The sequence below is a fragment of the Ostrea edulis genome, chromosome 10, assembly GCF_947568905.1.
Source record: "Ostrea edulis chromosome 10, xbOstEdul1.1, whole genome shotgun sequence".
Classification (NCBI taxonomy): domain Eukaryota; kingdom Metazoa; phylum Mollusca; class Bivalvia; order Ostreida; family Ostreidae; genus Ostrea; species Ostrea edulis.
In genome coordinates, this window is record NC_079173.1 from 44,244,285 (window position 1) to 44,266,044 (window position 21,760).

Sequence of the window (21,760 nt, forward strand, 5' to 3'; positions counted from 1 at the left end):
TCATCAGGGAGAGAATTCCAGTCTTTGATGCCGTTAAAATAAAAAGTTTCTGATTCCATTGTCTCAACCCTTGGTAAAAAGAAATTAAGCTTACTTGATCTAGTTGATCTGGATGAACAATTTATTCTAAAATTATATTTCAAATAATCTGGACATTTTTCATGAAAAATATTAAAGACGTGCTTCAGTCGAAGCTGTTTGACTCTATTGCTAATGTTCAAATACTCCAGCTCACATGTATACATGTACTAGATGTATTCCGATGAGTTGTATAACTCGAGGGCAATAAAGAATTGAATTGAACATGTATGGCACCGGTGTTTCATGTAAGTCACGTAATTACCGGTGATTTATGTAACCATTCTACTGTAAGTCACGTAATTACCGGTGATTTATGTAACCATTCTAATGTAAGTCACGTAATTACCGGTGATTAATGTAACCATTCTACTGTAAGTCACGTAATTACCGGTGATTAATGTAACCATTCTAATGTAAGTCACGTAATTACCGGTGATTAATGTAACCATTCTAATGTAAGTCTGGTAATTACCGGTGATTAATGTAACCGTTCTACTGTAAGTCATTCTATTGACACTCTGCGTTCAGCCACAGGTTAGGATACGACGCTGTAGTACTTACACCTTTCACTATTGTAACCCCCCCCCCCCCCCAATAAATAGATAGATAAATAAAACATAAATAAATAGGAAAAAACCTTTTTGGACATTGTAAGCCTCTAAAAAGTCATTGACTTTGGTACTGTTCATGCTGTTATGTTTTCGTTCACCATTGGATATTGGCTTTGGTATGGTTTAAAACTGTGTCATTTTCTCATTCATGATTAGAAATTGATCGCAAAATAATTGTATGTAATTATCTAATCATTCATCAGGCAGGGGAACCGAAGACTATTTCATCCTTGGAAGTCCCTTTGGTTAAATCAGGCATGTCACAGAGAGAGAGAGAGAGAGAGAGAGAGAGAGAGAGAGAGAGAGAGAGAGAGAGAAAGAGAAAGAGAGAGAGAGAGAATATATTCCCCCGTCATTTGTACCATTCTGATATGCAAAGACCGTTGTATATATTACATGCAAAGCTTGTTCACCAGCAGAACCCCCCCCCCCCCCCCACATACTTCTATTTCATGGCAATTAGTAAAAGGTAGTAAAAATGTAAACTTAAACCGATTCTCCATTAACCCCAAATCATAGCCAAAAGCTTTGCTTTTTGCTTTTAGAATTTCTAAATGAAGAATTTTACAAATTGTTAATACAATACCTCTCGCTTTAACAAAGAACCAAAAAAAAAAAAGAAAAAGAAAAGAAGAGGACCCCCCCCCCCCCCAATAAAAACAAGGGACGTTAATGGATAAAAGCGGCGGTGCTTCCAAAACATACCATATCTTGCAGGAGTGACATTTGTTTTCCTTTAAAGAGGTTCGCACCTGAAATTGGGAGTAATGTCAATTTTTTGGGAAGTATATTTTTGATTTCTGCATTGAATTTTCTCCTTTCAGTCATATATGATATATTTACCATTCGCTCGTTGCTTTGAATTTAAGACAATAAATTTACAATCTTGCATTGTTAACTCTAACGCTGACCTCCTCCGAGGTTCAGTTTTCCTTGGGGATGACGTCATTGACGTCATGGTATTTACAGTCCCCTAACTTTCCTATATCTTCCTCCAAGTTAAATTTTTATGCCACAGGTAAAAAAAAAAAAAAATAAAAAAAAAAAAATACAAATACCCCCCCCCCTCCAAAAAATCCAACAAACTTTTTATGCTAAAAAAAAAAGTATTCATTGAGAGATGAACTCAACAGGTTTTGTCTAGCTCAGTTTGAGAAACTCTGGGAAAGATCGGTGTAGTATCTGACATGGGATCCCTGATGAAACAAATGCGTAAAACTTGTAGATTTTTTCAGGACTATTAATATTGAAACTCGTATTCTGTGGAATATAAATGTGTATAAATACATTTAGCTTTATCGTGTTAATAAACAGTTTGCGGAAGGATCACGTGTTAAATACGCGGATGAAGAAAAGAATGCCAATAATTGTTCTGTTCAGACACGTGCTAGACATCGATCTAATCAAAATCAGAGTTGTAGATCCGCTCCCCTACGATGTGCTTTAATACATGTACATTGGAGCGTAGAGGAGCGGATTTAGAAGTCTGATTTTAATCAGATTGGTAGAACACGCCGGCCTGTCCCTTTAAAAAAATATTCTTTAAAAAATTGTGAATATAAACATTTGATGAAGATCGCTGATGGAGTCGCACAGTGCTACTCGCGCTATCCGTAATGTCTTATTCACTGAGGACGACACCCAGGATTACTTACGTGTGCATGTATTTGGTGATAAATGTATGAAATAAAAACATTTCTGTCTGACTGTCGGTATTTGGCCAAATCTGTTAAATGGAGGGTTATGATAAAGGATGCCATTGTTACATGAATGAGAAATTATTTCCTTGGGTAAAGCAAGACATTTCAAGTGGCACAACTTCAGATGTTACATATAGCAAATATATCTAACGACGTAATAAAAAGCCTCCGTGCTTATAGACATATATCTACACTAGTAACGTAAATATTACAACCCCCCACAGGTAAAAGAATTTTCAAAAGTTACAACCCCCCCCCTCTCTCTCTCTCTCTCTCTCTCTCTCTCTCTCTCTCTCTCTCTCTCTCTCTGACTTTCTCTCTTTGACTCTATTTAACAGTGTGTCTCTCTGGCGAGGAGTATGTAGAATAAAAATTTTAAGTTGTTTAAGAGGGTTACCAAAAGCCCCCCCCCCCCCCCCCCCCCCGGAAAAATATTCTGGATCCGCACGTAATGTATTTTCTGTAAAAACTTAATTATTTACAATCTAACAGAAGCGAGAATATAAATGGTAATAATCAATGATAGAAAATGTCCAATTTCCGTAGAGGGAATATCAACTTGCTGTATATAAAATTTTCTAACACTTAGCAACAATGCTTGTTACGGAAATGTGAATCCCGACCATGCAATTTTTACTACTACATTACAGGTGTTTGAAAATACAAACGTAAATATATCTCACCTGGAGGGGATGTGTGTGTTTCATCCAACAAAATCAAACTGAAAGGAAAGTTATAAAAATGAACCTCACCTGAACAGGTAAGCGTTTCCGTGTTCGTATTTTGTGATTTTCTTTTGTTTTTTGACTCTGTCGTTAAAGTCTAGGTACGTGTGTATTACCTGTGTAGGAAATATGTTGAGGTAAATATAGGTCAGACGGCCAATTTGACAAATAAATGGATGTCTGCGTCGCTGTTATCAAGGCTTATGAACGTATGTTTAACTTAATATCGTTGTGATTTGGGATATATCCCAGATTATGTGAATTCTCGATACGAAATTGGTGAATTATTAATCCCGGTGGTGGATCTTCAAATTTCTCCCGGACAGGAACGTCCGGAATGCGGAGCGTACATACCTGGCGGTGTGATTAATGAATCATTACCTGTGTGACTTACCAGTGGATAGCAATTGGGCCACCACACACCTTATATTCTAAATTTGAATACAATTCATTTAAAAATTGAGCACGTGGGAGTTTGATTTTTAGAAGAATGGGGACACCAGATATGTATTATACAAAGTATTAACATTATGAAAAGGTTGATTTCTATAAACAGTGATAAATGACATTTCCAATGTGAAGATATTCGGGGGGGGGGGGGGGGGGCTATTTTATTTTATTTACAATGAGATTCATTACCTGAATCATTTAATATACTGATCACAGTTAAAATCTGAAAAACACCCGTTTAATATTAGCATGAGCAACTTAAATCAAATTAAATCAATTGTATAAATAATCAAGGTATGTATTGTGTGTATATATATATATATATATATATATATATATATATATATATATACACACACAATACATACCTTGATTTTTTATACAATTGATTTAATTTGATTGCGTAAAACATATTGATATATGATTATACTGTACATATAGATGGATGCATATATAGGTTTACTGATAGTGGTGTCGATTTTTCTCATAACAAACTGGAGAGAGAGAGAGATAGATAGAGAGAGAGAATCAGAGAGAGAGAGAGAGAGAGAGAGAATCAGAGAGAGAGAAGAGAGAGAGAGAGACACACACAGAGAGAGAGGAGAGAGAGAGAGACACAGAGAGAGAGAGAGAGTCTCAGAGAGAGAGAGAGAGAGAATCAGAGAGAAAGTGAGAGAGAGAGAGAGAGAGAGAGAGAATCAGAGAGAGAGAGAGAGAGAGAATCAGAGAGAGAGTCTCAGAGAGAGAGAGAGAGAGTCTCTCAGATAGAGAGAGAGATATATATCAGATCAATGTTAGTCTATTCTAGCTGCACTATGACCCCTGACCTTCTCCATTTTATCTAGAGATACATGAACAAATCGTTTTTGATGACATGATTACACATTGAAAACTGCTTTAAAAAGAATGATAATAAATATCTATAAATAGATTAGTGTTCTACATTGTTTTTATCTGAGGTATGCAGTGTATAATGAAAGGATTAATGAACAGTTTTGAAGGATTTAAACAAATCTACACAAATTGACAGCTAGTCTGACCTATTATCTATCTGAACATATTTCCTTCACTGGTAAATGATCAATTTTATTATAGACTTCAATATATAATTCTAGGTGAGATAGATTTAGCAGTAAACCAAATGGGTGGGGTTAGAGAGGATGTTGGATTCTGGAGAAGATTGGAGAGAATGTTGGATTTTTGATGGGATTAGAGAGGATGTTTGATCATGTATGGGATTAGAGAGGATGTTGGATTTTGGAGAAGATTGGAGAGAATGTTGGATTTTGGATGGGATTAGAGAGGATGTTTGATCATGTATGGAATTAGAGAGAATGTTGGATTTTGGATTAGATTAGAGAGGATGTTGGATTTTGGATTAGATTAGAGAGGATGTTGGATTTTGTATGGGATTAGAGAGGATGTTTGATCATGTATGGGATTAGAGAGGATGTTGGATTTTGGATAGGATAAGAGAGGATTTTGTGTGGGATTGGAGAGAATTTTTTATTTTGGTGTGGGACTAAAGGGGATGTTGGATTTTATCATGGGGTTGGAGAAGATGTTGTGTGGTATTAGAGAAGCATAAAGAATAAGTTGAAATTTGTGTGGAATTAGAGAGGATGGATTGATTTTATTATGGGATTAGAGAGGACTTTGGGTGGGATTAAAAAAGATTTTTGATTGTGTGTGAGATTAGATAGGATTTTGGATTGTGTGTGGGATTAGAGAGGATTTTGCATGGGATTAGAGAGGATGTTGGATTTTGGGTGGAATTTGAAAGGATATTGGATTTTATCATGGGATTGGAGAGAATGTTGGATTGTGTGAGATTAGAGAGGATTTTGTATGGGATTAGAGAGGATTTTGTATGGGATTAGAGAGGATTTTTTGTTTTTGTGTGGGATTAAAGAGAATGTTGGATTTTATCTTGGGATTAGAACTAATTTTGTGTGAGATTAGAGAGGATTTTGGATTTTGCCTGGGATTAGAGAGGGTGTTGGATTTTGTGTTGAATTAGAGAGAATAATAACAATAATAATAATAAGTAACTACACATCACATTTCTCTGTTATTCCTCCTTAATAGGTAACTACACATCACATTTCTCTATTATTCCTCCTTAATAGGTAACTACATATCACATTTCTCTGTTATTCCTCGTTAATAGGTAACTACATATCACATTTCTCTGTTATTCCTCCTTAATAGGTAACTACACATCACATTTCTCTGTTATTCCTCCTTAATAGGTAACTACATATCACATTTCTCTGTTATTCCTCCTTAATAGGTAACTACACATCACATTTCTCTATTATTCCTCCTTAATAGGTAACTACACATCACATTTCTCTGTTATTCCTCCTTAATAGGTAACTACATATCACATTTCTCTGTTATTCCTTGTTAATAGGTAATTACATATCACATTTTTCTGTTATTCCTCCTTAATAGGTAACTACATATCACATTTCTCTGTTATTCCTCCTTAATAGGTAACTACACATCACATTTTTCTGTTATTTATCCTTAATAGGTAACTACACATCACATTTCTCTGTTATTCCTCCTTAATAGGTAATTACATATCACATTTCTCTGTTATTTCTCCTTAATAGGTAACTACACATCACATTTTTCTGTTATTTATCCTTAATAGGTAACTACACATCACATTTCTCTGTTATTCCTCCTTAATAGGTAAATACACATCACATTTCTCTGTTATTCCTCCTTAATAGGTAACTACACATCACATTTCTCTGTTATTCCTCCTTAATAGGTAATTACATATCACATTTCTCTGTTATTTCTCCTTAATAGGTAACTACATATCACATTTCTCTGTTATTCCTCCTTAATAGGTAACTACACATCACATTTCTCTGTTATTCCTTGTTAATAGGTAACTACACATCATAATAATTAATATCTTTCACATGTATAGAGTTTTACAGTCTATTTATTGGAGCATATTTTGAATATCTTCTCAGCCTCGTTATGGATAAACACCAGGAGGCGCTGATCATTGCTCGGGAGGAGGAAGTGGTTAGACATGGAAATGTTTTGTACGGACTTGTCAAGCCACGCAGGGAAGGGAGAGAACTCCTACTGGAGTCATCAGCAGCCATGGTCAATGTTCTTCCACGAAAGAGGTAAGTTTATGTCTTAAACGTGTAACTTAATTCCAGCCCTGTCAGAATGTGGTTAAGATTATGTCATAGAGAAAGGTCTTAAACGTGTAACTTCCAACCCTGTTGGAATGTGGTAAGTATATAAAAGAGAAAGGTTTTTAAAAATGTGCAACTTTCATTCCTGTAAGAATGTGGTGAGTTTAAAAAATTTAGTTTAAGTTATCAGAATGTTGGATGCAATTTAATTGTCTTTAGAGAAAAATGTGTAGCCTCTAATTAGAATTTAATAAGTCATCTATGTAAATGTACTAGTCAGCAAAATGACATCAGGTAAACAACATTCAGGTAAAATGGGATCTTTTACTCAAGTACCCGTTTATTAGTTGTAGCTAGCAGTACCAGAGGTTTTTTTGAAGGAATTTCAATATACATGTATATCAACAGCAAAATATCAACCTCATAGTACCACAACTTCTGATGAGGTGAATGACAAAATAGACTTCATGATACCATGATGTATGATGATGATAATAAGACAAACCTGAACCATTGTGCTGGGTATGAGATGAATGATATGGAGAGGTTAACAGTACTGAACCATTGTGCTGGGTATGAGATGAATGATATGGAGAGGTTAACAGTACTGAACCATTGTGCTGGGTATGAGATGAATGATATGGAGAGGTTAACAGTACTGAACCATTGTGCTGGGTATGAGATGAATGATGTGGAGAGGTTAACAGTACTGAACCATTGTGCTGGGTATGAGATGAATGATATGGAGAGGTTAACAGTACTATGGCCGTTAGTGTAGATTGAATGTCTAATCTTAAGTTTGAGAAAATATTAATTGGAATTGGGAAATTGGAGCCTTCGGAAATTTATTAAAGATAACTTCAGATTTTTTACAGGATGAAATATTTTACAGGATTTACCGGATGGGAGGAAGTGATGAATTGGAGACTTTTCGAGCTGAACTGTTGAAGCGCCCTTTAGTGGTGCAACCCATCGTTTCTGTAGGGTCAGGGTTTCAATCCATCAACTGCTTCTTTTCAGTCCAAAGAGGTAAGAAACAGAGGTCAAAGCCCAGAAAAAGAGGTCAAAGTGCTATGAAAGATGTCAAAAGGGTCAGAGGTTAAAGAGGTCAGAGAAGTTACAAAGGTAAAATATATCAGAGAGGTCTGAGAGAGGTTGAAAGTTTAATGATCAGGAATGTGTAGAAAAATTCTTTGGAAATCTTCTGAAGAAATTATTCATGTAGGTCAAATCAATTTGTAAGTATTCGATATTAGATTCAGGGTTGCTCACACTGCAAACTTGCCCAAGCTGATTAAAATTAGATCCTATGATCTGCTCATTTACCATCGATAGTAGATGAGCGGATCATAGGATCTAATCTTAATTAGATTGCAAACTTGCCTTGAGTGATTATATGCAAATTTTCAAAAGGACAGAATTATTTTTAGAAATGAATTCAAGCTAAAATGTAAATATAAAAGATAAATTCATTTTTAAAAATACATGAGGTCATGATCTGCTGCAAATGCATCACCCCAGCATTCTTTTAATGAAGACTTTTAATGAAGCGCTAGCATGCTTCGACATTAAGTTTGCTGACGTAAAGCATCAAAGTTCATGCCCTCATGTATTTTAGAAATTGAAATTTATTTCTTAAATGCATATACTCTGTATATTGTGTATAGTTGTCCAGTTACTGAACCATTTCATTATTGTTCCAAATCAATGCATCCGGGCTCTTTTTGACTGTTATCCCGGCTCAGATGAGCATTGTGGCGCATGGGCCTCTTGTTTTGTTCCTGACCTGTCCCACTTTGATTGTGTATGTAAATATTTTGTTGACCTTTGAGATGAACCCTCTCTTGTTTTGTACCTGACCTATACCCATTTTAGTTGTGTATATATTTCGTTGACCTTTGAGATGAACCCTCTCTTGTTTTGTATCTGACCTTTAACCTATGCCCACTTTAAGGAGAATGTTGTGTTCTGTAGAGAATTGGACGGTGATGATTAACCAGACGCACCCCAAGATCTTAGGACGACTGCTGATGGGAATCGATGCGGCTAAGCGAGTTCTGCGGCGAGGCGAACCCTTTGTCCTTGAAGTAAGATAGAATTTCGTGCTACAGTCTAGAGGTGCAACTGAAACAAAAATTGTACAATAGATACAGATAAGATAGAATTGTGTACTAGTAAGATATACAGATAAGATAGAATTGTGTACTAGTAAGATATACAGATAAGATAGAATTGTGTACTAGTAAGATATACAGATAAGATAGAATTCAATTTTGTACTAGGCATTATGGTATAAATATAGAATTTAACACTTAGACGTACAGTTATAAATATAGAATTTAATACTTAGACGTACAGTTATAAATATAGAATTTAACACCTAGACGTACAGTTATAAATGTAGAATTTAACACCTAGACGTACAGTTATAAATATAGAATTTAATACTTAGACATACAGTTATAAATATAGAATTTAACACCTAGACGTACAGTTATAAATATAGAATTTAACACCTAGACGTACAGTTATAAATGTAGAATTTAATACTTAGACGTACAGTTATAAATGAAGAATTTAATACCTAGACGTACATTTATAAATATAGAATTTAATACTTAGATGTACAGTTATAAATGTAGAATTTAACACCTAGACGTACAGTTAGAAATATAGAATTTAATACTTAGACGTACAGTTAGAAATATAGAATTTAATACTTAGATGTACAGTTATAAATGTAGAATTTAATACTTAGATGTACAGTTATAAATGTAGAATTTAATACTTAGATGTACAGTTATAAATATAGAATTTAATACTTAGACGTACAGTTATAAATGTAGAATTTAATACTTAGATGTACAGTTATAAATATAGAATTTAATACTTAGATGTACAGTTATAAATATAGAATTTAATACTTAGATGTACAGTTAGAAATATAGAATTTAATACTTAGACGTACAGTTAGAAATATAGAATTTAATACTTAGATGTACAGTTAGAAATATAGAATTTAATACTTAGACGTACAGTTAGAAATATAGAATTTAATACTTAGACGTACAGTTATAAATGTAGAATTTAATACTTAGACGTACAGTTATAAATATAGAATTTAACACCTAGACGTACAGTTATAAATATAGAATTTAATACTTAGACGTACAGTTATAAATATAGAATTTAATACTTAGACGTACAGTTATAAATGTAGAATTTCATACTAGGCATACAGCTATAAACATAAAATTTTGTAATAGAAGTACAGATAAAATAAAACATGGTACTAGAGATAAAAAGTAATATAGAATTTGTACATTACAAGTATGAATAGCTTAGCTAAATTTTGTAGCAATTCCTTATAATGTGGAGATACTAATTAAGTTATTACTTATAATGTGGAGATACTAATTAAGTTATTACTTATAATGTGGAGATACTAATTAAGTTATTACTTATAATGTGAAGATACTAATTAAGTTATTACTTATAATGTGGAGATAATTAAGTTATTACTTATAATGTGGAGATACTTAAGTTATTACTTATGATGTGGAGATCCTTAAGTTATTACTTATAATGTGGAGATACTAATTAAGTTATAACTTATAATGTGTAGATACTAATTAAGTTATTACTTATAATGTGGAGATACTTTAGTTATTACTTATAATGTGGAGATACTAATTAAGTTATTACTTATAATGTGGAGATACTAATTAAGTTATTACTTATAATGTGGAGATACTAATTAAGATATTACTGATAATGTGGAGATACTAATTAAGTTATTACTTAAAATGTGGAGATACTAATTAAGTTATTACTTATAATGTGGAGATATCATGTTAATCTTTGTTTATGATATTCAGCTTGTTATATAAATCTGTTACAGTTTCTGTTCAGCGATATCATTCGTCGATTGTACTATGATGTGGTGAGGGGCGGTACCAACTCTAAGTATAAATACACAGACTGCGAGTTTGGAGATCTTGTTATCCGCTACCCGGGGGATTTTCGTCATCAAGGAATCAAATGGGAGATGAAGGTACGGTTACACAGATTTCTTCTGTGCCCAGATCATTAAGCTGATCAAGCTTATAATCCTGAATTATTTCAGCCCTACAGCTAACCCTGAATCGTATCAGATCATTTAGCGAATCGAACTAACCCTGAATCGTCCCAGATCATTCAGCGAATCGAGCTAACCCTGAATCGTCCCAATCCTACAGCTAGCTAGTTCATTTAAAGGCAGTGGACAAAATATCAATTATAAGCCAAGTCTTTTAAAATTGTTTTTTTTAAAGTGTGTATATAGCTCCCCTGAAAAAACATGTCAGCCATTATATCATTTTGCTATTCCTCCTTAATATGTGTTATGCATGCTTAAAGAACTAGGTATGTTAGGGAGCAAAATCTTATCAAATCTAATACATATTAAGAAGTCCATCTAGCTCTTTAGTGGAAAGCTAGGGTATCAAAATGGCGTATTTATAGCAGATGAAGTTAGCATCACTGCTGTTTTGTAGGATTTTGCGTGAACAATTTGATTTGAATCTAAATTCTTGTTAATAGGCTTCCCGAATGCGGTTTACCTTTGATGACATCACAACTTCAGAAATTCGAATTAGAGGTTTCCAGGAAGCAAACCGTGAGACTGAAGACACACGTATCGTCGTATTACCCCGGGGTGAGTATCCATAGTAACATGTATAGTGGTATTACCCCGGGGTGAGTATCCATAGTAACATGTATAGTGTTATTACCTGGGGGTGAGTATCCATAGTAACATGTATAGTGTTATTACCTGGGGGTGAGTATCCATAGTAACATGTATAGTGTTATTACCCCGGGGTGAGTATCCAAAGTAACATGTATAGTGTTATTACCCTGGGGTGAGTATCCATAGTAACATGTATAGTGCTATTACCCGGGGGTGAGTATCCATAGTAACATGTATAGTGGTATTACCCCGGGGTGAGTATCCATAGTAACATGTATAGTGTTATTACCTGGGGGTGAGTATCCATAGTAACATGTATAGTGTTATTACCCCGGGGTGAGTATCCATAGTAACATGTATAGTGTTATTACCCTGGGGTGAGTATATCCATAGTAACATGTATAGTGTTATTACCCCGGGGTGAGTGTCCATAGTAACATGTATAGTGTTATTACCCGGGGTGAGTATCCATAGTAACATGTATAGTGTTATTACCCCGGGGTGAGTATCCATAGTAACATGTATAGTGGTATTACCCCGGGGTGAGTATCCATAGTAACATGTATAGTGGTATTACCCCGGGGTGAGTATCCATAGTAACATGTATAGTGTTATTACCCTGGGGTGAGTATCCATAGTAACATGTATAGTGTTATTACCCCGGGGTGAGTGTCCATAGTAACATGTATAGTGTTATTACCCGGGGTGAGTATCCATAGTAACATGTATAGTGTTATTACCCCGGGGTGAGTATCCATAGTAACATGTATAGTGGTATTACCCTGGGGTGAGTATCCATAGTAACATGTATAGTGGTATTACCCCGGGGTGAGTATCCATAGTAACATGTATAGTGGTATTACCCCGGGGTGAGTATCCATAGTAACATGTATAGTGGTATTACCCCGGGGTGAGTATCCTTAGTAACATGTATAGTGGTATTACCCCGGGGTGAGTATCCATAGTAACATGTATAGTGTTATTACCCCGGGGTGAGTGTCCATAGTAACATGTATAGTGTTATTACCCCGGGGTGAGTGTCCATAGTAACATGTATAGTGTTATTACCCGGGGTGAGTATCCATAGTAACATGTATAGTGTTATTACCCGGGGGTGAGTATCCATAGTAACATGTATAGTGGTATTACCCCGGGGTGAGTGTCCATAGTAACATGTATAGTGTTATTACCCGGGGTGAGTATCCATAGTAACATGTATAGTGTTATTACCCCGGGGTGAGTATCCATAGTAACATGTATAGTGGTATTACCCCGGGGTGAGTATCCATAGTAACATGTATAGTGGTATTACCCCGGGGTGAGTATCCATAGTAACATGTATAGTGTTATTACCCCGGGGTGAGTATCCATAGTAACATGTATAGTGTTATTACCCCGGGGTGAGTGTCCATAGTAACATGTATAGTGGTATTACCCGGGGGTGAGTGTCCATAGTAACATGTATAGTGGTATTACCCGGGGGTGAGTATCCATTGTGACACATATAAGTGGTATTACCCGGGGGAATTCCTAATTTAAGACCTAAAATTACCTAAAATTTCTTATTTTTATTTCTAAAATTACCCCTAATTTTTTATCAACAAGTGCTGGACAGCGTGTCCATAGTAACACATATAGTCCTCATAATCATAATCCAGGACAGTAATCAGTAGGGGAAATCCAGGTAAAATCCAGACAGTTTCAGTAGGTGAAATCTGGATGAACCCCGGACAGTTTTCAGTAGGGGAAATCCAGGTCATTCCAGACAGTTTCTGAGTAAGTGAAATCAAGATAACCTTGGAGTTTTCAGTAGGAGAAATCTAGGTAATTCCAGAGTTTCAGTAAGTAAAATCTGGATGAACCCTGGGCAGTTTTCAATAGGAGAAATCGAGGTAATTCCGAACAGTTTCGGTAAGTGAAATCTGGATGAACCCGGACAGTTTTCAGTAGGAGAAATCTAGTATAGTTTTCAGTAAGAGAATTCCAGGTAATACCGGACAGTCATTTATCACACTGGTTAGTCTTGAATGCCATAGATAATTAGATATGTGAGTAAAAAAAATACAAAATGAAAATGATTTGCATATTGAATGACACAGTCAGTGTGTGAATTAACATTGCGTTTTCTTTAACTTAGATGAACTGCAGGTTCTGTTGCCAACCTGGACTTTTGATGAAGAAATCGCGGAGGAAAAACCTTACAACTACCAAAACTATCAGATCTGTGAAGAACAAAACCAGGCACCGATCTCTGTATCACATGATGTGCCACGAGAACAGACGGGAAGAATTAGAGGGCGTTCTAACCGTCACATGACTCCCAAAAAGTACGAAGTGTCTGTCGAGCTACATGCTCCAACGTCAAGTGAAGACACGCAAGAAACTAGTTTTGTTACCTCTGATTACAAAAGAGTGGCAGCACTTTCGGAAACTCATGGACCGTACGTAGGGAATAGATTTGTGCACAGACAGCAGGGCAGTGGAAGTGGACGTTCGGAGTCCTCTAAAGCTGACAGTGGATACGAGGGTGAAATTGACAGTGGTGGGTTTGACGTTAAGAGAAGTGATCGGGGGAAAGATTCTAAACCCAAAAAGTTCTCTACCCCAGGGAACACTGAACGAGTGCCATATGACAACCCAGCCTTCGAGGAGGACGGACCTCCATCAGGTGACCACTACGCACACGGAAGTGACGGAAATTCACATAGATACCGGACAAATGACTACAGCATACATCATCAAAACCAAAGGTCTCCCAAATACTCGCTGTCACATGATCGTGACGTCAGCTCACAAGCACGGCAGTTTCAAACGATAGAGCAACTCGATGCGCGAATGCCATTCAGTGCAGACTACAAGCCGTCCCGCTCCAGCATGATTTGAGTGTCCCACCATTACAATACAGAGCTACCAATCTTAATTGTTCTGGTGATCTACAAACATATCTATCTTCATATTCTAGTGATGATATATTATCCTGCATGTCATGTGATGGTCTCGGGGAGGAATTTCACAATCCTGGCTGTATATGGGATTATTTGTTAGATCCTGTATACGGGATTATTTGTTAGATCCTGTATATGGGATTATTTATTAGATCCTGTATACCGGATTATTTATTAGATCCTGTATATGGGATTATTTATTAGATCCTGTATACAGGATTATTTATTAGATTAGCTCTCTATCCTGGTACTCTCTCGGGTTGTAAGTGGGATTCAAGTGCTGTATCTACAGGCTTGGATTTCTCGAAAAAATCCCAAACTTAAGTTTGAGTTTTCTTCTATTTGAGCAGTCACGATTTGAGTAAAATCTCAGACTTAAGTCCTAATTTCGACTTAAGTTCTTTTTGAGAAATCCAGGCCAGGTATATCAACCAGGTATGTTGTGTGTATCTACAGGTATATCAACCAGGTATGTTGTGCTCAAGGTGTAAATGATTAGAGTTATGTCCCTTTGTTGAATCAATCTCTGTTAAGTCCGAAGCGAAATTGCTATTTTGTTTAGAAATATAATAATGGGGGTGGGGGGGGGGGGTCGTCCAAACAGTTCTTTCCGTTCTTTCCCGTGCTTCCATATTTACAGAACGACACCATCGAATGATTACGAATACCGTAAACCTGTAAAAACGTTTATATTAAGGATTTACATCAAAGGGATTTTTGTTCCCTGTAGTTTGAAAACATAACATGAAGTTATTGGATATAACGAAATACATTTATAACAAACCAAGATTGTTCATCCCCAGCACTTTGCTGTAAGCAAGTTTTACTGTAGTGATTACATAGATATTGGCCTGGAATAATTCAAAATCTAAATTACCAAGACTGAAATCTCAGGATTTTTGTTGTTGATTATTTTATTTTGCTAGTCGACTCCCGGTTTTTTAAAAAAAAAATTCATTGATTGTTTTACATTTTTTTTCAAGAAGAATGCAATTTCTGTTCTTCTACAGAGGGATTAGGACTTAAAGAGACTGGTTCACGATTCTCCCCCAAGTTTTGTTTTTCACTTTAAATGATCAAAATATACAGTCTAATATGTTTAGAAGGTTTCATAAAAGAAAATTGCGGTTATTCATCTTGACAGAAGCTCATTATAGAGAGTTTGTTATTTCTTTTGAAAACAAAGATTGAGGTGTGTTATTGTTTATTAAGTTTTCAAAATAAATGGATAATGATCAAAGTTTTTATATATATCACAACTCTAGTATACTGTAGGTAAAATGTGCCATTTAAAAGTTAAAATTTGTGATTGTACAAAATAAAGATGCTTTAAAAATACAAAATTAACGTTTCACTGGTTTGTTTGTTTACATAAAAAGACTCAAGTCTTTGTTTACAAAATACAGAATTATTACTAAAATATTGCTCTTATTCTTGCATTCAGAAGGTCCAAATTTTGATGGTCAACATTAAATGAGTTGTATTTTTATTTTTTAGCATCAAAGATGAAAAATATTTCTGTCAAAAAATGTGAACCAGTCCCTTTAAAAGCTAAAATGAACAATATCTAAATGTAGGTATTTTTTTTTTACATTGGCATCGCCAGAAAGATATGTTACTGTTTTTAAAAATTGTAGCCCAACACAAAAATCTTTTTTGTAAAGAGTGATACCTGCATTTCATATTGTTCCGTAATTCCGAGTACTATACTGACTAATAATAGATCCAAATGCATTTTAGATTACTGACTTAGTCTTGCAGGGTGTATATAGCAGTGAACCTCACTCACCATCTTTATTGTGACAGCAGGTGATTGTATCATTATAAGTACGATTACGTTTCTTGATACTTGTAGTCTCTGATTTAATACATTTCTTGATACTCTCAGTCTACGTGACATGACATTGTGTATAAAACCAAATCAACATCAATGTTTTGTTTTGTCACTGTCGGTAAGCGTGACGTCTCTGATGTCACTGTCGGTAAGCGTGATGTCACTGTTGGTAAGCGTGACGTCAGTGATGTCACCGTCGGTAAGCGTGACGTCAGTGATGTCACCGTCGGTAAGCGTGACATCAGTGATGTCACTGTCGGTAAGCGTGGCGTCAGTGATGTCACTGTCGGTAAGTGTGATGTCACTGTCGCTCAGCAGTACATGGTACAGAGTTTTTGGTGCGTTATATACACCTTTATTTTATACATATATACATGTTTGATCTGAATTGCTTCAGTCAAAGGGTAGAAACATATTTATTACCTCCATTATGATGAAACGCTTTTCGGTAATTTCAGATCAGAACGTTTTATTTGCATGAATACTGTATGTTTATTTAATTGTTACTATACTAACCTTCAATAAAATTTGATTATAATCTTAAAATGTTATTTGAGTATTGACTTGTTTTGAACAATGGTAGTAATGACTTACGTAAATATCACAATGATTTCATTATGTCTCTAGAGTGTTGCATTATGGAAGTTTGAAAACAGTGTGGAAGCACTGAGTTAATTTGCATAATCAGAAATTACTGGACGGTTATGCTGAAATTACCCAATCCTTCCATCATTCCACCCTAACAAACAGCTTGGACATTTCACCACATTCATTTGTTACACTTCAATAACGCGCTATATGACTTACTGACATAACGCGCGGTGTATCAATTATCTTCATTAAAAATCTTATCTTTAAAATTACTTTTCTAAATTTATCTTAAGAATAATTGAAATATTATTATCATGAACAAAGAAAACAAAATTATTCGTTTTGAACAGCAGTTTTATATTCACCTATAGAACAATGCGAAGTCGGGCAATGACAACGTACAATGTAGCGCGCTATTAACCCAGTATGTTAATCGTGTACCCTCCTATTTAACAATAAAACCTTAATGATTCTGATTCCAAATATCACCTGAGTGATGAATATGAGAAAATTATTGATAGGAACACCTTATCTATACTTCTAGTCGTTTTTTTTTTTTAGCTCACCTGCGCTAAAAGCGCAAGTGAGCTTTTCTGATCACTCGCATTCCAGTGTCCGTCCGTCTGTCCGTCTGTAAACTTTTAACATTTTTGACTTCTTCTCAAAAACCACTGGACCGATTTCAACCAAAGTTGGCACAAAATATCCTTAGGTAAAGGGAATTCTAAATTGTTAAAATAAAGGACCAGGCCACCTTCCAAGGGGAGATAATCAAGAAAAGGTAAAAATAGAGTAGGGTCATTAAAAAATCTTCTCAAGAACCACTGGGCCAGAAAAGATGAAATTTATAGATAAGCTTTATTAGGTAATGCAGATTCTAAATTGTTAAAATCATGGACCCGGGGAGTCGGGTGGGGCCACAATAGGGGATCAAAGTTTTACATGCAAATATATAGGACAAATTTTCTCAAGAACCACTGAGCCAGAAAAGCTGAGATTTATATGAAAGCTTTCTGATATTGTGCAGATTCTAAATTGTTAAAATCATGGTCCCCGGGGATCGGATGGGGCCACAAGGGGATCAAAGTTTTACATACAAATATATAGGAAAAATCTTTAAAAATCTTCTCAAGAACCACTGAGCCAGAAAAGCTGAGATTTATATGGCAGCTTTCTGATATAGTGCAGATTCAGGTTTGTTAAAATCATGGCCCCCGGGGGTCGGATGGGACCACAAGGGGGATACAAACTTTACATACAAATATATAGGGGCAATCTTTAAAAAAAATCTTCTTCCCAAGAACCACTAAGCCAGAAAAGCTGATATTTACATGAAAGCTTTCTGACATAGTGCAGATTCAAGTTTGTTCAAATCATGACCCCTGGGGGTAGGATGGGGCCACATGGGGGTCAAAGTTTTACATACAAACATATAGGGAAAATCTTTAAAAATCTTCTTCTCAAGAACCATTGAGCCAGAAAAGATGAAATTTACATGAAAGCTTTCTGACATAGTGCAGATTCAAGTTTGTTCAAATCATGGCTCCTGGGGGTAGGATGGGGCCACAAGGGGGATCAAAGTTTTACATACAAATATATAGGAAAAATCTTTAAAAATCTTCTCAAGAACCATTTGGCCAAAGAAGTTCACATTTGCATGAAAGCTTTCTGACATAGTGTAGATTCAAGTTTGCAAAAACCATGGCCTCCGGGGTAGGTTGGCGCCATAATAGGGACTACGGTTTTACATGCAGATATACATGGAAAGTCTTCTGATATTGACCAAGGTGACTCAGGTGAGCGATGTGGCCCATGGGCCTCTTGTATAGTTTATTTCATTTAGTAGAAAAGGAGAGAAATAATATGGAAATTACCTAACGAGCATTACACCACGGAACATCAAGATCGACGAGAAAGTTGATTAATTTCTAGTTCCACACCGACTTCCGGTTACCATTGTAACCAACAAAATGATTTCCGGCGGTTGTTTAAAAGGAACGTGAAGATAATTAACTAACAGTGATCAAGCTCATAACTCCTATAAGGAATACAAAATTAAAGAGTTGGACAAACACGGACCCCTGGGCACATCAGAGGTGGAATCAGGTTCCTAGGAGGAGTAAGGTTGGACCCCTGGACACATCAGAGGTGGGATCAGGTGTCTAGGAGGAGTAAACACGGACCTCTTGACACATCAGAGGTGGGATCAGGTGCCTAGGAGGAGTAAGGTTGGACCCCTGGACACATCAGAGGTGGGATCAGGTGCCTAGGAGGAGTAAGGTTGGACCCCTGGACACATCAGAGGTGGAATCAGGTGCCTAGGAGGAGTAAGGTTGGACCCCTGGACACATCAGAGGTGGGACCAGGTTTCTAGGAGGAGTAAGCATCCCCATGTACTACAATTCTTCTGATTCCTGATATAACTGGAAGTTCATGGAGGGGGAAGTACAGTTCAACTTCCCTTCAATAAATCCACGAGCCTTACAAAGGAAAGGGTATGACGTGATGAAAATCTCAATTTAGAGGAAATTCGAAAGTCATAGACGTATCTATCCAACAATCAGAAAATGTAGGTAGCTTGCTCTTTATCACGTCTCGTTGGCAGGTATCCTAAATGCTTCACACACAGAACTGAATCTATGAAGAAGAAATCCGAAATATCCATGTCATTGTAATTAAGGTGGCTCCACCCTCCTGTGACTCATCAAAATTAATGGTTCACAGTGGAAAAACTATTGATTTCCACTTAATATAGATTGTTTAATCAATAACCAAAGAAAATATATATGTTGTCACCTTTTCAAGATGTCAGACATGCACCAACATTTTCAGTAAACCGCATGATATAAATGACAAAATTTAATTTCAACAGTTAAAAGAAAAATGCTGCTTGATGAATATATAATTATGTAAAATAGTTGTGAAAATCATTATATGATAGACATTCAATAGAAATATACCAGCATGGGAGTTACTGCCCTTGACAATATTTTAGTTGTATAGATAATTGATTACATGTATATAGAAAATATTAACCTCAAATATCAAATACATGTAGTTTACAATTTTTTATTGTACCCAGTGAATGAAATTCTCCAAAATTTATGTTTCTATTTTGCAAAATTTTTAGTAAATTAAAGATTTTGCAAAAACCTATGACATCACATGAGGATGGAGCTACCTTTCGCAGTTTCGTGGATACAGCAAGGGGCACCTTTTGATGACGCTAAAATCTGGCACCACACCGATTGCATGCATAATCACGTCCACCTCTGTGTATGTTAGTAAGCAATATTGTAGAACGCCAAGCTCCCTAGTTTACTTGACTCAACTTTTATGAGTACAGAACCGTTTTCCAACGTTAGGCATTAGCCGGGTTAATGAATTCTCTGTGCATAGTAGAGGGTCTTTGTTACCATCTAATCGCATAGACACAAATCAAGCTTACAACAACTTTGTCACCATCCAATCTTATAGGAACAACACCAATAGTACAACAATTTCGTTACCATCTGATCCCATAGAAACAACAAACCAAGCTCACAATAACTCTGTTACCATCTGATCCCATAGAAACAACAAACCAAGCTCACAATAACTCTGTTACCATCGAGTCTCATAGAAACAACAAACTAAGCTAATTTTTATCCGTCTTCAAAGCATGGAAAATAAGGAAAAGGCTATGAACTTTATCGAAGAAGCAGAAGCAAGCGTCATCATGAGTATAAAGACATGAATTTAACCATTGGATGCGGAAAGTCTTTCTTTCACTGGTACGTACATGATTTGGATTCTTTTTAGGAACTATGAACTTTAATACCATTCCTTATCTTCACCTTTTCACCGAACTACGAAACTGTCTGAAAAAAGACATCAATATACAATTAAGAATTGAACAGCACTTTAGAGCTGTACATGGTCAATATGAACGGATTTGGATTTGAGACAAATTCTCTGAATCGCGCTAGCCTCTATAACGCAATCAATATTTTGTTGCATAAAACTTAAGATCCACCTTTGTGACAGTCGGATTGTGACGTACATCAACACATAGACATGACGTCACACTTCGTCTTACCCTGCCTTTTATCAACATTGCACTGTGCACTGTACGTTGGAGCTAGGAAACCACAAAATTGGGGTGATGATCCACGTTAGTTCACAATCTTAATCCGAGGCGTGACTTTGCGAGAGTTTTGTAACCCATGTTGAATTTTTTAAAATCATTACGCTCTCCCAGTTGAGTGTTTTAAACTAGCTCATAATCCGTTCATAGTCAATATGAACGGATTGTGTCGCGTGCTGAGATTGGTTGATTCATAGAGGAAAATGCGATTTGTAATCAAAATATTAGAAATTGACACCACATTGCAAGCTAGATCTGGAAAACAATTTACCACGGATTATCGGATGTGTTTATAAACCACCACCAAGTGGAAATACTTACATGGAACAATTGTGTGACACCAGTCGGAGCTTTTTATCCAAGCAGAAACGCAACATTTTGGCTAGAGGGAACTTAAACCTGCCTGATATCAACTGGGATTCGACATCTATCAAAGGCAACCACGTTCTCCATACGAAGGCAAGAAAAAATGATTTTGAAATTGAAAACCTTCAGATTTTATTTATTTCGTTAAAAAAAAGTAATGTCGAGATTATTATGAGATTGATCTTCGCCTTTGTAGAAAATGGAGTTTTAGTATTAAAAGAATAATCTGGAAAAAAAATTCAGAACTCCCGCTGAACTGGAACCAGCGAGTTATAAATCAGCAGTCGACATGTTGAACTTCCTGTAGGTAGGGAATCAAATAAATAAAATAAGAAGATATTGTTGATGTTTATTTCTTCATTCATATTTTAAAGGACGTCAGCCATTACAACTATGTAGTATGCCTCCTTAAGACTTTTAGACAATTGT

General features: G+C 35.9%; 1 protein-coding gene across 1 annotated transcript; it reads left to right on the forward strand.

Annotated features, from left to right (window-relative positions):
- Positions 1-3,018: 3,018 nt before the first annotated feature.
- Positions 3,019-16,794, forward strand: LOC125666193 (uncharacterized). The gene is made up of 7 exons (XM_048899308.2): positions 3,019-3,152; positions 6,564-6,725; positions 7,633-7,769; positions 8,715-8,827; positions 10,642-10,794; positions 11,322-11,436; positions 13,607-16,794. Exons 2-7 carry the CDS (start codon positions 6,571-6,573, stop codon positions 14,350-14,352), a joined length of 1,419 nt encoding a protein of 472 aa, XP_048755265.1. The 5' UTR covers positions 3,019-3,152; positions 6,564-6,570; the 3' UTR covers positions 14,353-16,794.
- Positions 16,795-21,760: the final 4,966 nt, after the last annotated feature.

Bases quoted from the DNA above. Each gene is read 5' to 3' on its own strand.
- LOC125666193 (XM_048899308.2), top strand. From the start codon at position 6,571: ATGGATAAACACCAGGAGGCGCTGATCATTGCTCGGGAGGAGGAAGTG. The intron at 8,828-10,641 runs GTAAGATAGAAT...AATCTGTTACAG, and splicing joins GCGAACCCTTTGTCCTTGAA to TTTCTGTTCAGCGATATCAT. The intron at 10,795-11,321 runs GTACGGTTACAC...TCTTGTTAATAG, and splicing joins GAATCAAATGGGAGATGAAG to GCTTCCCGAATGCGGTTTAC.